Source organism: Triticum dicoccoides, chromosome 6A (assembly GCF_002162155.2).
Source record: "Triticum dicoccoides isolate Atlit2015 ecotype Zavitan chromosome 6A, WEW_v2.0, whole genome shotgun sequence".
Lineage (NCBI taxonomy): Eukaryota > Viridiplantae > Streptophyta > Magnoliopsida > Poales > Poaceae > Triticum > Triticum dicoccoides.
This window is the reverse complement of record NC_041390.1, coordinates 77,078,795-77,096,451: the sequence shown is the minus strand read 5'-3', so window position 1 is coordinate 77,096,451 and position 17,657 is coordinate 77,078,795. Positions and strand designations below refer to the sequence as shown.

The window sequence follows — 17,657 nt, the reverse complement described above, 5'->3', positions numbered from 1 at the left end:
AGACATGATTGCTTGGTTAGCATTGCTTGAAGTATTATTATTTTTATGTCAATATTAAACTTCTATCTAGAATCTTTTGGATCTAAACATTCATGCCGCAATAAAGATAAATACATTGAAAATTATGTTAGGTAATATTCCACATCAAAAAATTTGTTTTTATCATTTACCTACTTGAGGACGAGCATGAATTAAGCTTGGGGATGCTTTATATGTCTCCAACGTATCTATAATTTTTGATTGTTCCATGCTATTATATTATCTGTTTTGGATGTTTATGGGCTTTATTATGCACTTTTATATTATTTTTGGGACTAGCCTATTAATCGAAGGCCTAATGCAAACTGTTGTTTTTTGCCTATTTTGGTGTTTCGCGGAAAAGGAATATCAAACGGAATGAAACCTTCACGAGAAACTTTTTTTTGGAACAAACGCAATTTGGGAGACTTGGAGTGGACGTCAAGGAAGCAGCGAGGCGGCCACGAGGTTGGGCGGCGCACCCCCACCCTCGTGGGCCCCTCGCAGGTCCACCGATCTACTTCTTTCACCTATATATACTCTTATACCCTGAAAACATCCAGGGGAGCCACGGAACCACTTTTCCACCGCCGCAACCTTCTGTACCCGTGAGATCCCATCTGGAGATCTTTTCAGACGATTTGCCAGAGGGGAATTCGATCACGGAGGGCTTCTACATCAACACCATAGCCTCTCCGATGATGTGTGAGTAGTTTACCACAAACCTTCGGGTTCATAGTTATTAGCTAAATGACAATCTTCTCTCTCTTTGGATCTCAATACAAAGTTCTCCTCGATGTTCTTAAAGATCTATTCAATGTAATTCTTTTTTTCCGGTGTGTTTGCCGAGATCCGATGAATTGTGGGTTTATGATTAAGATTATCTATGAACAATATTTGATTCTTCGCTGAATTCTTATATGCATGATTTGATATCTTTGCAAGTCTCTTCAAATTATCAGTTTGCTTTTGCCTACTAGATTGATCTTTCTTGCAATGAGAGAAGTGCTTAGCTTTGGGTTCAATCTTGCGGTGTCCTTTCCCAGTGACAACAGGGGCAGCAAGGCACATATTGTATTGTTGCCATCGAGGATAAAAAGATGGGGTTTATATCATATTGCTTGAGTTTATCCCTATACATTATGTCATCTTGCCTAATGTGTTACTCTGTTATTTTGAACTTAATACTCTAGATGCATACTGGATAGCAGTCGATGTGTGGAGTAATAGTAGTAGATGCAAAATCGTTTCGGTCTACTTGACACGGACGTGATGCCTATATTCATGATCATGCCTAGATATCATCATAACTATGCGCTTTTTCTATCAATTGCTCGGCAGTAATTTGTCCACCCACCGTAATATATGCTATCTTGAGAGAAGCTACTAGTGAAATCTATGACCCCCGGGTCTACTTTACATCATATAAGTTTTTGATCTACAATTCTAGTTTACTATTTATTTTGCAATCTTTACTTTTCAATCTATACAACAAAAATACCAAAATATTTATCTTATTATCTCTATCAGATCTCACTTTCGTAAGTGACCATGAAGGGATTGACAACCCCTTTATCGCGTTGATTGCGAGGATCTTGTTTGTTTGTGCAGGTACTAGGTGACTTGCGTGTAGTCTCCTACTATTGATACCTTGGTTCTAAAAAATGGAGGAAAATACTTACGCTACTTTGCTGCATCACTCTTTCCTCTTCAAGAAAAAACCAACGCATGCTCAAGAGGTAGCAAGGACCCATGGCTTTCTCTAGCGACGGCGAGGGCAAGGAAGACGTGGGAGTAGCAGCAGCAACGCGGGGGGAGTGAGGAATGACTTACGTCAAAAGAGTTACATCATGGATTACACAAGGCAATAGAAAATGGGAGTTCCTATATGACGCGTTCTGCGTCAAAATGCTGTCCTTTCGCACAGGCACGTCGTCGCGGTGCGCCAATTGGGCCGGCCCATTTGCAGTGTGCCAAAAATAGCATGTGAAAAATTGCACAAATATATATGGCTCTATGGATGGGAATCGAACCAGGACTAGTGACTTGTGCGCGCACGCTACTAGCCACTACGACGAAAGGGCTCAGTTGAGCAATATGCAGCGGAAAACTATAAGAACTAAAGAAAGTATAAGACTTAACACTTTTTGAAAAAAAATCCTTTACAATTTTCCAACTTTTAATTAAATTTTGAAAGTACAATTTTGTGTTGACAAGAGCAAACAATTTTATGATATCATGAACAAATTTTGAATTTCCGAAATGTTTTTTGAAAACATGAACATTTCCAGAATTTGTGAACAATTTGCTAAAGCAAGAACATTTTTTTAAATTTGAGAACAGATTTTGAAACGGAGAAAAATTTCAAAAATCCTGAACAAATATGGAAGCACAAACATTTTTTAAAAACATGAACATTTTCAGAATTTGTGCACAATTTTCTAAAGCGAGAATATTTTTTTAAAATTTGAGAACAAATTTTGAAACGGAGAACAATTTCGGAAATCCTGAACAAATATGGAAGCACAAACACTTTTGAAAATATCAACATTTTCAGAATTTGTGCACCATTTTCTAAAGCAAGAACATTTTTTAAAAATTGAGAACAAACTTTGAAATGGAGAACAATTTCGAAAATCCTGAACAAATATGGAAGCACAAACATTATTTGAAAACATCAACATTTTCCGAATTTGTCCACAATTTTCTAAAGCAAGAATATTTTTTAAAATTAGAGAACAAATTATGAAACGGAGAACAATTTCAAAAATCCTGAACAAATATGGAAGCACAAACATTATTTTGAAAACATCAACATTTTCGGAGTTTGTGCAGAATTTCCTAAAGAAAGAACATTTTTTAAAATTTGAGAACAAATTTTGAAATGGAAAACAATTTCGAAAATCCTGAACAAATAGGAAGCACAAATATTTTTTGAAAACATCAACATTTCCAGAATTTGTGCACAATTTTCTGAAGCAAGAACATTTTTTAAAATTTGAGAACAAATTTTGAAAGGGAGAACAATTTCGAAAATCCTGAACAAATATGGAAGCACAAACATTTTTTGAAAACATGAACATTTTCAGAATTTGTGAACAATTTTCTAAAGATAACATTTTTTACAAAGAACAATTCCGAAAATCCTGAACGAATATGGAAGCACAAACATTTTTTGAAAACATGATCATTTTCAGAATTTGTGAACAATTTTCTAAAGAAATAACAGTTTTTTAAATTTGAGAACCAATTTTGAAATAGAGAACAATTTCGAAAATCCTGAACAAATATGGAAGCACATTTTTTTTTTGAAAACATGAACATTTTCAGAATTTGTGGACAATTTTCTAAACAAATAACATTTTTTTGAATTTTGAGAACAAATTTTGAAACAAAGAACAAATTCGAAAATCCTGAACAAATATGGAAGCGCAAACATTTTTGGAAACATGAACATTTTCAGAATTTGCGAACAATTTTCTAAAGAAATAACATTTTTTAAATTTCGAGAACAAAATTTTGAAACAAAGAACAATTTCGAAAATCCTGAACAAATATGGAAGCACAAACATTTTTTGAAAACATGAACATTTTCAGAATTTGCGAACAATTTTCTAAAGGAATAACATTTTTTAAAATTTGAGTACAAATTTCGAAACAGAGAACAATTTCGAAAATCCTGAACAAATATGGAAGCACAAACATTTTTTGAGAACATGAACATTTTCTGAATTTGTGAACAATTTTCTAAAGAAATAAAAAAATTATTAAATTTGAGAACAAATTTTTAAATAGAGAACAATTTCGTTAATTCTGAAAAAATATGGAAGCACAGACATTTTTTGAAAACATGAACATTTTCCGAATTTTTGAACTTGAGAACAAATTTTGAAACAGAGGACAATTTCGAAAATTCTGAAAAAATATGGAAGCACCAACACTTTGTATACGTGCACAAAAATTTGAAATCCAGAAACGTTTTTGGAATGTTTGAACAAATTTTGTAAAACACGGACATTTTTTTACAGACAATGCAGTCTTTTATTTGAAAATATCCTAGCATTTGTTGGAAAGGCAAACAGATTTCGAATATTTTGAACAATTTTTATTTTCCATTTTTGAACATTTTTTTCAAAATTCAAACATTTTTTAAAATTTTGAGAATTATTAAACTTCCGAATAATTTTTGGAAATGTGAACAAAATTTAAGTATTTTATGAAAAAAGCAGGACAAAAGAAAAACAAATGGAGAAACAAAAAAAGAAAAAACAAAGAAAAGGAAACAGAACAAGGAAAAGAGAAAAAAAACAGGAAAAAAGAAAACGAGAAAAACAAACAAAGAAAAAAACCGGTTCAGGAACCTTCTAGAAGTTTCCCAAAACCAAAAAAACGGCTGGAAACCTCTAGAAGGTTCCCAAAACAGGGACGATGAAAGCTTATAAACGGGCTGGCCGAGTCGAACGATAGCTCGGTCTCTCACTGTGGAGGAAACCTAGACAGTATGACACAACGTGCGTCCAGTAGGAAATTCCAGAGAAAATGGGATGGACTGATTAAAGAGTGGGAACTCTCTACTAAAGCCCATTCTCGTCAAGAGTTAGGCACCTCCTCGTCGTAGATGGAGGTCGACGCGACAGTCCACGTGCTTTCGAGCTACAAATTGTATCCTTGTTTATGTTATAAAAAAAATCTTGCAGCTCCAACCGATTTCCCTGGGAGTGCCCGTTCCAATAGGAATCTCTCCCCTTTTCAATTGACGCCCGGCTCTGACTACCCGAGTCAAGCAAGATATTGACCACCAATCCGCCACCCCACGGCCCACACGTCATCGACCCACACACGCTCGTGGCCAACAAACCTCCTCCGTCCCAGTCGGCGCTGCGTGTGGCCGCACCCAGCACGCCACGGCAGTTCGCAGTTAACAATGCTTCTACTTAAATCCCTTTCGCCCCTCCGCCACAACGCCGTCCCTCCACTTCGAAGTCCCCCTCCCACCTCTCGCTGCCCCCGTCCAGTCGCCCCGGCCCACCCCACCTCCCGCGCGCCGCCGCCATGGGCTCCGTCGCCGGGGACGCCGTGCGCCTCGCCTACCCGCCCGTCCGCCGCGACGAGTCCGTCGTCGTCACCTACCACGGCGCCCAGATCCCCGACCCCTACCGCTGGTAAGATTGACTGCGATTTTTTTCCCTGTTGGTCTTCGGGGTTTGGTTGGTTGACTGACTGCGCTTCGCGGTCGCAGGCTGGAGGACCCGGACTCGGAGGAGACCAAGGAGTTCGTGGCGGCCCAGGCGGAGCTGGCCGAGTCGGTGCTCGCCGGCTGCGCCGACAGGGAGGGCCTGCGCCGCGAGGTCACGCGCCTCTTCGACCACCCGCGCCACGCCGCGCCCTTCCGCCGCGGCGACAAGTACTTCCACTTCCACAACTCCGGCCTCCAGGCCCAGAGCGTCCTCTACGTGCAGGTGCGCCTGCCCGCCACACGCCCAGATCGAGCTTTGCATCGATAATGGAGTTAAATATCATGCATCTACATGCTTCCCTGTCACTCCCGTGCTGGCCCCTGATTAGTGATGGTGGTGATCTGGTGTCACGTGCAGCTCCCCGATTAGGAATATGCCACACGCCATTATCTGATTATTATTGTTTCTGATTGTAGTTTCACCACTACCGTGTGTCTCTGTTCAAATCGTGTTGCTCCAGTACGCTCTTGATGAGCTGGTACACTAGTTTGACCGTGCTATGCCGTGACAATGCAGGATGATTTGGAAGCAGAGGCGGAGGTCCTCTTGGATCCAAACACTCTAAGCAAGGATGGAACTGTTGCTCTTTCAACGTATTCTATTAGCGAGGATGGCAAGTACATCGCTTACGGGCTAAGTGAGAGTGGCAGTGACTGGATCACTATTCGCGTTATGGGCATTGCAGACAGGCAGGATATGCCTGACAAATTGTCTTGGGTAAGTAGATTTGCAACTCGCTATTGCACCTTAGTAGAATCGTTTCTTTTTTGTCTGAACAGTACTGTGCTTACCTGTTGCTTCTCCTAATTTTTCATGAAATCCTACATGTGGCTATCTATGATGCAGGTGAAGTTCTCATCTATAAGTTGGACACATGACGGAAAAGGGTTTTTCTATGGCCGATATCCTGCGCCTGGGTAGGTCTACGGACTTTCTACCTTTTTATAATGTAGTACCCACTTCTTAATTCTTGTCATTCCTTTTGTCAGAGTGGAATTGGATGCTGGAACCGAGACAAATATCAATCTTAATCATCAGATATATTACCATATCTTGGGGTCTGATCAGTCAGAGGATATACTATGCTGGAAAGATCCTGAAAACCCCAAACATTCCCTTGGTGCATCGGTCACTGAAGATGGAAAGGTATTTCCCTTCCCTCTCTTAGACCATATCTGGTTCTTCATTTTCTTTTCAGTGTGTCTATGTCATGGTTGTCAAAATCTCCATTCGTGTCTTCAGATTAACGACCCTAAAAGATTTTAGTACCTAACAAATTGCATACCATATGCCCTTTTATAGTTACAATAAAGATTCACCTTTTGTTCATTCATATATTACTATTATTTGCCCACCCCAATTTGTTCATTCATATATTACTATTATTTGCACAAATGTCATGTATCTTCATTTAATTTTCAAAATAATATCTTTGAATGTATGATTTAAAACATATCATTAAACATTTGGGCAGCACCAAATATAATAAAGTTTTCATCCTAATTCTTTAATGATTTACTCACATTTGGCCAGCACCAAATATAATAAATCTAGCAATAGAGAAGGACTAAAATTGCAAGAATACAGTGCCTAAAACAGCACACTAGTATTTCAATGAGGGTGTAATCTGCATGCTTTTTAAGTAGTTTCCGTATGTTCTGCTAATCACAAAAGGTAGGGGGACTATGGACTTATACCTTCAACTATTTAATTAGTGAAATGTCTTGGAAGCTATATATTTCGTAGAGAAGATAGTTATCTTAACCTTATGTTTTGTTGGCAGTACATCATACTGGGTACCTATGATGGTTGTGATCCTGTCAACAAGCTATACTATTGTGAAATTTCTTCACTTCCTCATGGATTAGAGGGTTTCAGAGAGACAAAGGAAATGCTTCCATTTGTCAAGCTTATAGACAACTTTGATGCTCAATATCAAGTTGTGGCAAACGATGGTGATGAATTTACATTCCTGACCAATAAAAATGCTCCAAAGAATAAGCTGGTAAGGGTAAATATAAAAAAGCCAGAGGCGTGGACTGATGTTCTTCCTGAGCATGAAAGAGATGTGCTTGAGTCAGCTGACGCGGTTAATGGAAACCAGTTGGTGGTGTGTTACATGTCAGATGTTAAACATACTCTGCAGATAAGAGACCTTATAACTGGAAATTTGCTTCATCAGTTGCCTCTAGAGATTGGTTCTGTTTCAGAGATCTCTTGTAGACGGGAAGACAAGGAAGTTTTTATTGGCTTCATGAGCTTTCTTTCTCCGGGTATTATTTATAGGTGTAACTTAGCATCTACAATCCCTGAAATGAAGACCTTCCGAGAAATTTCAGTTCCTGGGTTTGATCGCACAAGCTTTGAAGTTAAGCAGGTATGTCATGCATCCTCTAATTTTTAAACATTTAATATAAGATAATAGCTAACTAAGATCACCGATCTAAGTAGATGGTAATTACAACTTCTATTAAAGTATTTAAACATAAAAAAGTGAGGATTTTTTTTGAGTTTTAACAAATTACCAACTCAAATCCAATTTTTTTTTTGAGATTTAAAAAAGAGTTTGTCATTCTCGCAAGTTACGTTGTCTTGAGTAAAATCTATTTTTAAAAGTATCGACAGGGCAAACTCAATTGGATTTCCCCCTAGTTCTTGCCTTTGGGTAATGTTGCTGATTCTTGGTGTTTTCTGGCACAGCTGGTTTTTATCTAGTTCTATTTTGTCATTTTCTCAAGGCAAAGGTTTCCCCTGTTTTGTGAATGTACACAATCCATGCAAAAAGCATAAGCGCACTGCAATCGCAGAGCTAAACCGAAACTCCCACCAGTCACCGGGAGTTTCTGTTTGTCAAACTGGTTCATTGATCCAGGCCCAGCGGAGTGACAACTTCCGTTTTTGTTGGAGATCTCTCTCTTCTAAATATTTTTAAGCCCGTAGCCTCTTTTTTGTCTTGTCTTGAAATCTTACCGCTTTACTATTACTGTTTTAATTTTGTTAACTATTGATTTTTCAGATTTTTGTCCCTAGTAAGGATGGAACCAAGATTCCCATGTTCATAATGTCGAAGAAAGATATCGAACTCGATGGATCACATCCAACTTTGCTATATGGTTATGGTGGATTCAACATAAGCATTACCCCTTCTTTCAGTGTTAGTCGTCTTGTCCTATGCAAGAACATGGGTTCTGTTGTCTGCATTGCGAACATCCGGGGTGGTGGAGAATATGGGGAGGAGTGGCACAAAGCTGGAGCACTTGCAAAGAAACAGAATTGTTTTGATGACTTCATTGCTTGTGCGGAACAACTTATTTCTTCTGGTTACACAAGTAACAAGAAAATATGTATTGAAGGTGGAAGCAATGGTGGTCTTCTAATTGCTGCTTGTATTAACCAGGTTAGAGTAAATCCTCATTTTATGACAAAGCTACATGAGCTTTTCAAGTTTATCTTATGGTAATATCAGAATACAATATTTGGCATGCATATCTTTAACCTGCACTGTGTTGCAGCGGCCTGACCTTTTTGGGTGTGCCCTGGCTCATGTTGGTGTCATGGATATGCTTCGGTTTCACAAGTTCACAATCGGTATTTTCTAGTTCTGTTGTGGATTTGGTGATTAGCTGTACTTTACCTCTATTTATTTATACAGCTTATCAATAGATGCTTGATGTTTTCTGTAGGTCATGCCTGGACTACAGATTATGGTTGTTCAGATAAGGAAGAAGAATTCGGCTGGCTTATCAAGTATGGGAGTTTCTGTTGTTTCCATATACCTGTTTATCACTATTAGTTTAGACATTATATAGTCATTACTGCATTGGTTGTGGGGTCACGTACAATATTGCCATGCCACATTAGTATTGATCTTTTGGCAGTGGTGGAGCTTGGACCCGTAGTAAAGAGGAGGTGGTGCGGAGCACCTAATTAATTACTATGTAATTAGACACATGCTGGGAGCTAACTTTATCAAAATAGCTCATGTGCTAATACTTCCATTGAGTTGCACATTTGGCCTCGCTCTCTTCCCCTTGGTTTCAGAAATCAGAAAATAAATAAATCTCACACGCGTACCCAAATGCATGTCATTTTCTGTTACAAGACCGCCCGGATGACCAGATCCTACAACCTACTAGGCTAAATATAGGTATCGGACCAGGCCGATTACTCCGACTTCTACACGGGGACGCACCATCATACTCCAAAACCTGTATCATTGTACTCCAAAACCTGTATCTACCTGGCACCCTGGGTTATAGTTGTAACCGGCTAGGGATTTACTAGTAAACTGATTCGGGATTTATGTTAACTTTGTCGTGCTGACTATATGAGGCGGCGCACGGATCAGTCGTTCGATACGCAAAAAGCAAAAATGAGACGCTCAATCCTATTAACCTTGAGAGCTCCTTTGAATACCTTGTGACGGTGTTATGGCCCAGGGGTGCCTCACCTTGCTGGTTACCAGCCCAAGTAGGCCGGCCTGAGGACCCCTAGGTCGGTTCTGCCTTGGGCCATCAGTCCGGCCCATGTGCCTCATAGGAGAAGAGTCTTGAAGCAGCCGGAGCAGTCCTCCACTGGACTCCCCTTCACGGAGATAGCCGACTAGGTTGTGTAACCCTAGGGGTCGCGATATGTTATATAAGCCGGGGCCGAGCTAGTTGATGGATCATATAATCCTTTGGTTTTACCCCAATCCCAATATACACAGAGCAGGAGTACCTCTATCATAGGGCCTGAACCTGGGTAAAGTTGTCTCATGTTTCCCCTCTGAACTAATATACCACGTTGGGATACCCTACCGAGGGATCTGCCGGAATCATCTCCAACAATGGTGGCCCATTCAGATCTAGTGTGGTGAACGCAGAGGTTTAATGGGATCAGAATCATCTCCGACAGTGGTGGCCCATTCAGATCTAGTGTGGTGAACGCAGAGGTTTGATGGGATCGCTGACGTCCATCAGAGATCCCATCAAACCTCTGCGTTCACCACGCAAGACCTGCATGGGCCACCACTGTCGGAGTTGATTCCGGTAGATCCCTTGGTAGGGTATCCCAGTGGTGATTAGGTCGGAGGAGAAAAACATGAGGCGATTTTACCCAGGTTCGGACCCTCTGATAGAGGTAAACCCAACTCCTCCTCCGTGTATATTGCGATTGGGGTGTACAAAGTACAGGTAAAATTCAAGGATTGTATGATGATCTATCGATTAGCTCGGTCCCGGCTTATATAACATATAGGGGCCCCTAGGTTTTACACAACCTAGTCGGATACGTCGGTAGAGGGGAGTCCTCCATGGCTCTGGCTTCCTTGCTTTCAACGGCAAGGCTTCTAGAGTCTTCTCCTACGAGGCCCATGGGCCAGACTGATGGCCCAGGGCGGAACCGACCTAGGGGGCCTTGGGCTGGTAACCAGCAAGGCGAGGCACCCCTGGCCCGTAACACCATTAAAAACCTTTCATGCTTTTTAAGTAGGAGAGATTTGATGGAATCAGACCACACTTGCTCCCATTAGATAGGGGAAAATATGCTCTGATTAATTGAATGTTACTTGAAAAAATTTATCGCATAGATTCTCACACGAGGTAGATGTTGATAGAGTATAGGAATATATCTAAAAATAAATAAACCTAACCAACAATAGAATGATCCCTCCAGTTTCCAATTACTGGTACAGCTCACCTCACATGAACAGTTGTGCATGATCCCTACAGTACAACACGATCAGCAAAACGCCGTCTTTAGGACCAGACAGTAAAAGTGGACTTGCTCATTACTTGGAGATATAATTAGGGAGTGATTTTCTATTGCTCTGGTGGTTGATCTAATTGTTTTGTTTCCTAAGTGTTCAATTCATATTTGTTTCATCATTCTTGCATTTGCTCTAGTAAATTATTCTTGACGTTTTTTTTTGCATACTTAATGTGTTGTACTACTGGTGGACATTTACTAGATATTCTCCCCTTCATAACGTGAAGAGACCTTGGGAGCAAAGCTTTGGTGATAATTGTCAGTATCCAGCAACCATGCTGTTGACAGCTGATCATGATGATCGCGTTGTGCCATTGCACTCGCTGAAGTTGTTGGCTGTAAGTAGAATTCCTGTGTCTGTTTCTCCTTTCCATGCTAATGGAATCCTCCATTACCACTTAGTATTCTATTCGATATGAAAATTGATGGCATAGATATGATATAGTTTAACTTGTGTCATGTGAATGTGGAAAATATTGTATCTACCTCTTTGATTTTGCACTCTTGTTGTTTGTCACAGGGGCAGTTATGTTTTATTTTAGTTTATTCTGTCCTGTAGTCTGAACTCCATTATTGTTCATTATTCAAATACATCAACATAATAATTCACTGGGTAAACATAACCACATGATGAAAAGCCAAACACAGCTATCAATAGATATCTTTTTCTTACTTCATACTGTAAAACAATGTCTTAATCCATGCAAAAGTGGAAACTTTAAGCTTTATAAGACCTTTTCAGTTGTCCAGGGATCAAGTTGTTGGTCACATGAGTATCACTGAGTTTGTTGGATAAGTTAACAACTTTGTGATTTGATAAACTGCACAAACATAAACATCATATAGACTCTTTTCCTAAATATATATTTTCAGAAAGTACCTGAATGGTATTCAACTAAAGGCTGACTTTCTAATGAACAAGTAGCAACTTCTCCTGGTTCTCTTTTTGCATTTGATCTTGCATCTACTTCGACTCGTTTTCTCATAGTTTTGGGTGCTCTTAATAGGATCTTTGGTGTTCTGTACTTTTGACTCGTAGAGGTTAGGTTACCATCATATTTTGAAGAAATGTAGATTGTCTTTTGGTTGTATTGTTGTTTTGCAGTTTAATGATAATTGTTTTTCAGTGCAAAATGCAAATGAAGACAATTTATTGTGGTTCTTATTTGTCATTTACAGTACAAATCAGTTTTACAACCATGTAATTTGTAGTGTGTCAGTGAGAAATTTGGTGTGTTGTCACATGGAACTAGACTGTCAAGCAATATGCAGGTGCTACTTTTGCTGAAACCATGATCAGACCCTAACTATAAGTTCTTGTAATTACAAACCTTCACCTGTGTGCGTTCCTGTTTGATGACGGATGTTGCAAACTATCTTGAATATCTAAGCATTATCTGATGATTAGCTAGTGTGTTTCCTTGCGTGTTTACTGTTCTTACACCTTTTGCTTTGCTTGCTATTCACAGACAATGCAGCATGTCTTGTGCACTAGCATTGAGAACAGCCCGCAGACCAACCCAATAGTTGGTCGCATTGACCGCAAGTCAGGGCATGGAGCTGGCAGGCCGACTAAAAAATTGGTTTGTGCAAAACCGCTTCTCAAATCCTAGAGTTATGTTTTAGTTTCACTTATTCACTTATTTATTGCATGCCTTGGGTTCAATTTCAGATTGATGAGGCCGCGGACCGTTACAGTTTTATGTCGAAGATGTTGGGCGCTACATGGACTGAGTAGTTCAATTCTGTCCTGGAGATGCTGTGTGCTGAGCACACAAGACGGTGGAAGGTGTAATCCTGGAGGGGAAAGATTGCTATCGCTTCAGCTGCTGAACAGTTTTTGAGTTCAAGTACTACAATTCTTTGAAGCTTACAACACTTGCAATGTTTGTGTTGTGCAAGCTTATCCGAGCCTATATATTCTTCCATATGTGAAAGGGGTGTGTGTTTCTGCTTAGAAAAATGCTGTTGAAAACTTGAAATGGACCAATGAAGCTGTCTGGCTGGAACGATTTAGTCAGGACGCTCAGTCTGGCCCTCGGGGCTCAGGTTATGCTTGATAGATTTATTTAAAGTGTTTTCTTGATTTCTTTGCATATCATACCATTTTATTTTCATGTGTATTTGTTGCATCGTTGAAGGTGGCAATCGGTTAGGGTTTCATCGACCCATATAGTAATCCTGGCATGGACATCCTGGCCTGGTGTCTTGGGCTGTGGCCGGGCTTGGGCTTCACTTTTCTGCCTGAAGTCTAGTCCAATAAGAGTTATTTTTTGTATTTTTAAAAATAGGTTTAATTTTTTTTGCAGGCAAATCTTTTACTCATCTGTTTAACCGTCAACTAATTCTAGACGTAGGGAGCATTATTTTGCCCTTGAAATCATTCAACTACTTTTTCTAGAAAACATGCTATTTTCTGGGCCATGGATTGGATCTGGTTGGCTTGGGATTGGACTTGGTTTTTCTAGCTGGGCTTTTGCAAGCCTGGAGTATGCTCATGTCTAAAGAAAAAGGTCTACCATATTCATACACTGTGAATATGTTCAAAATTGGACCCCTACATTTAGGATAGGAAAAACTCAAGAAACTTCTAAAAAAAGATTGAAACATGATGTTTAAGAAAATGTTTGGGATCCTACAAAATGTGAAAAGAAGGATAGATTCTAGGGTAGTTGTAAAAGCAAAATTTCTATGAAAATCTTGCAAAAATCCTGCATTCCAAATGTCTCCTTAAAGGTCAAGTGGTCAACAACATGCAATGGGAACAAAAATTCACATCAATTCATGCATCAAATGTATTAATTATATTATGATACTTACATTAATACCAATAGTGTCGGATCACGGGTTCTGGCAAAACCCTCAAGGTTCGTGTTTTAAATCAGAATGATCGAATCCCTTGGCGATGGTTTACATGATGCTTATATATCTCCTGGAAACACACGATGATCCAGAGGAGACGTCGATTCCAGAGAGATGCGTCGGTTGCCAGGACACAGGCGTCCGCACGATGCAACTGCTTGGCCGTTGGGCAAGGGAAGATTTCCCTTTTACAGAATTAATCTCAACACCCCCCTAATCTACGCTTGATCATGTAGAATCATCTTCACGATTGTCCGGGAAGCTCTATCATCTCAAAAGATTCTCCTTCAAAAGTTCTTCATAAAATCTTTGATGAGATCCTGGAACACATACTCACAAAGAAAGATAGCATGATGTGATGTCATTAAAATAAGGATATCTCAAGAAGAGACTCCCCCTGACACCTGCAAGTCCCTAAGTCTTTGCATACCAATTCCATGAACACATTTCTGGAACGTAGAATTTGGTAGAGACTTGGTAAATAAATCAGCAAGGTTGTCGCATGATTTGACTTGCAGAATGCTTATTTCCCCGATTTTCTGAAGATTACGGGGGAAAACCATTTAGGAGAAATATGCTTGGTGATATTACTCTTGATGTATCCTGTTTGCATCTGCGCAACACAGGCCGCATTATCTTCATAGATAATGGTAGGTGATTTTATCAAACCCATTCCACATGACTGTTGTATGTGGTTTATCATTCTGTGAAGCCATACACATTCACATGTTGCTTCAAATAATGAAATTATTTCAGAATGATTGGTAAATGTTGCCACCAGAGTCTGTTTCGAAGACTTCCATGATATAGCAGTGCAACCATGTAGGAACACGAAGCCGGTCTGAGATCTGGCATTATGGGGATCAGACAAATAGCCGGCAATCACATCAGAGTCCTGATTTTTCTGGAACTGGAAAAATAGACCAAGATCCTTTGTGCCTTGGAGATATCGAAAGATATTCTTCACTCCAGACCAATGACGTTTGGTGGGAGCTGCGCTATGTCTAGCAAGTAGATTCACTGCAAATGCAATATCAGGTCTTATGCAATTTGCAAGATACATAAGCGCTCCAACACTAAGGTATGGAACTTCAGGTCCCAACACCTCTTCTCCATCATCCCTTGGTCTGAACGGATCTTTATCTATGTCTAGAGATCGAACCACCATGGGAGTTTTAGATGGATAGGATTTGTCCATATTGAATTTCTCCAATATTTTCTGGATATAGGCAGATTGCTGTACCATGATTCCGAGGGAAGGTGCTCAAGTTGAATACCTAAGCAAAATTTGGTTTTACCCAAATCCTTCATCTCAAATTCCATCTTTAGGTGATTGCATGCTTCATCAATGTCTGGTGTGCTGCCAATGATGTTGAGATCATCAACATACACAGAAATGATGCAAAATCCTGTAGAGGACTTCTTGATGGAAACACATGGGCAATCAGCACTATTGGAGTAACCTTTCTGAAGAAGGAACTCACTGAGTCGGTTGTACCACATCCGTCCCGACTGCCTTAAGCCATATAATGACTTATTCAGCTTTACACAATACATGTTGCGTTTTACATTTTTATTCGGGACTGAGATTCCATCAGGAACCTTCATATAAATGTCCGAATCTAGTAACCCGTAAAGATATGCGGTCACGACGTCCATCAACTGCATAGATAGATGATTTTGCACTGCCAAAGATATAAGATATCGGAAAGTGGTTACACTCATCACTGAAGAATATGTTTCAGTGAAATCAATGCCGGGTTTCTGCGTGGAACCTTGTGCTACGAGCCTTGATTTATATCTCACCACCTCATTGTTCTCATTCCCTTTTCGGAGAAAACCCCATTTGAATCCCACAGGGAAAACACTAGGAGGTGTAGGTATTGCTTTAGTGAATACCTTTCTTTTGTTAAGCAAGGCAATTTCTGCTTGGATTGCATCCTTCCATTTAGGCCAGTCAGGACGCTTTTGGCACTCAACGATAGACCTTGGATCATGATCAGTGAGAAGGGTATCTGTAATCTTTTCAGCAAAATATATGTCGACAGTTGTAGTCTTATGGTCAAATGATTCTCCAGAATCAACATAGTTGATGGAAATTTCCTGCACCCCTAGTGACTCTTCGTGATTCCCCAATACGATTGAGTCTGGGTGTTCCAATGTCCCAGTCAGTTTGTGCACACTGGAACTGGGTTGTGGAGGTTGCCCTTCCACTGGGTGTATACTACCCATCAGGTGTTTGTCAATGTTGAGTTGACCTGCATTTACTGACTCCGAGGTTTTTCTCCTCGATTTCCTTTGCTGCTTTCTAGAAGCATGCTCTAGGTTAGAGGCCGTACTACTACTCCTCTTCTTGGGAATAGGGAGTTGAGTGGTTTTTATTGGTACCTCCACTCTTTTTGGCGTGTTTCTGGCCGGATTTAAGGATTTTGTAACACCTTTCAGATCAGTAAATGAACCTGGCAGATTATTTGCAAGATGTTGCAAATTAATGATCTTCCGAACTTGAAGTTCGGTCTCATGGGTACGTGGATCAGAGGATGAAATGGCATGAGCATTCCAATCAATTTCCGGGCATTCTTTCTGGTACTTGAAATCTCCCCTGATGCCGGAAAATGTTCCTCATTAAATATGCAATCAGCGTGACGGGCTATGAACAGATCCCCAGTTAGGGGTTCCAAGTACTTGATAATCGACGACGATTTGTACCCCACATAGATCCCCAACTTCCTGTGTGGGCCCATAGATGTCCGCTGTGGTGGTGAGATCGGGATGTATGCAGTACATCCGAACTTACGCAGATGGGAAATGCTTGGAGGATTTCCACGTACCAATTCCAGAGGGGAAGAACTGTGATATGCAGTTGGCCTCAGTTGTATCAAGTCAGCAGCATGTAAAACAGCGTGACCCCAACAAGAGGTTGGCAAGTTGCAACTCGTCAACAAAGGTCTTGCAATGAGTTTGATCCTCTTAATCAATACTTCAGCCAAACCATTTTGCGTATGGACATATGGAACAGAGTGCTGAACTTCAAACCCCAAAGCCATGCAATAATCATTGAAAGCACGTGAGGAGAATTCTACAGCATTGTCCATTCGAATTGACTTAATTCGACTTTCAGGATAATGGGCTTGCAACTTAATGACTTGCCTCATTATCTTGGCAAATGCATGGTTTCGTGTGGATAGAAGACAAACATGTGACCATCGTGTAGATGCGTCAATCAGAACCATGAAATACCGGAAAGGTCCAGATAATGGCTGAATGGGACCACAAATGTCTCCTTGAATACGTTCAAGGAACTGAAGTGGTTCAGCTTGTATTTTGAGGTGTGAGGGCCTCAAAATTAGCTTTACCGTGGCACAAGATGTGCACACAAAATCAGAAGATTGAGAAAATTTTGCTCAAGCAAATTATGACCAACGGAATTGTTAGTAATTTTTCTCATCATCCCTATTCCAGGATGGCCTAGGCGATCATGCCAGGTTTGGAATGCGTTAACATTCTGAAAAATTACTTTGTATGCAACATGTTCCACGGGTTTGATGTACGTATAGTACAAACCAGACGATATAGAAGGAATTTTCTCATGTACCTTTTTGCCATATCCGTCATCTTTAGTAAAGAGTAGATGCTCCTCTTTGTTGTCTTCATGGGTTTCAATATGAAAACCATTCTTACGAATATCTCGATAACTGATCAGGGTATGTGATGAGTTGGGATACAATAAAGCATCCTCAATCGTCATTTTTGTACCGCTTGGGAGGGTGAATATGGCACGTCCAGTACCAA

At 40.2% G+C, this 17,657-nt stretch overlaps 1 protein-coding gene across 2 annotated transcripts; it reads left to right on the top strand.

The window, feature by feature from the left end:
- The first annotated feature begins 4,994 nt into the window (after window positions 1-4,994).
- LOC119315088 (prolyl endopeptidase-like) lies at window positions 4,995-13,101 on the top strand. Of its 2 annotated transcripts, XM_037589760.1 has the most exons (13): window positions 4,995-5,180; window positions 5,258-5,477; window positions 5,772-5,972; window positions 6,102-6,172; window positions 6,245-6,401; window positions 7,039-7,632; window positions 8,272-8,652; window positions 8,768-8,843; window positions 8,939-9,002; window positions 11,206-11,341; window positions 12,473-12,586; window positions 12,676-12,762; window positions 12,813-13,101. In XM_037589760.1, the coding sequence occupies exons 1-12, from the start codon at window positions 5,071-5,073 to the stop codon at window positions 12,739-12,741; spliced, it is 2,190 nt and encodes a 729-aa protein (XP_037445657.1). In that variant the 5' UTR covers window positions 4,995-5,070; the 3' UTR covers window positions 12,742-12,762; window positions 12,813-13,101. The 2 variants fall into 2 exon arrangements, with proteins under 2 accessions (XP_037445657.1, XP_037445658.1); XM_037589761.1 differs by having other exon boundaries at window positions 12,676-13,101.
- The last annotated feature ends 4,556 nt before the right edge of the window (window positions 13,102-17,657 follow it).

What these genes read in the sequence shown, in the direction of transcription:
- LOC119315088 (XM_037589760.1), top strand. Translation starts at nt 5,071, where the DNA reads ATGGGCTCCGTCGCCGGGGACGCCGTGCGCCTCGCCTACCCGCCCGTC. An exon ending in GGCCGATATCCTGCGCCTGG is followed by an intron (nt 6,173 to 6,244) that starts GTAGGTCTACGG and finishes TCCTTTTGTCAG; the next exon opens with AGTGGAATTGGATGCTGGAA. An exon ending in GAATTCGGCTGGCTTATCAA is followed by an intron (nt 9,003 to 11,205) that starts GTATGGGAGTTT and finishes GACATTTACTAG; the next exon opens with ATATTCTCCCCTTCATAACG.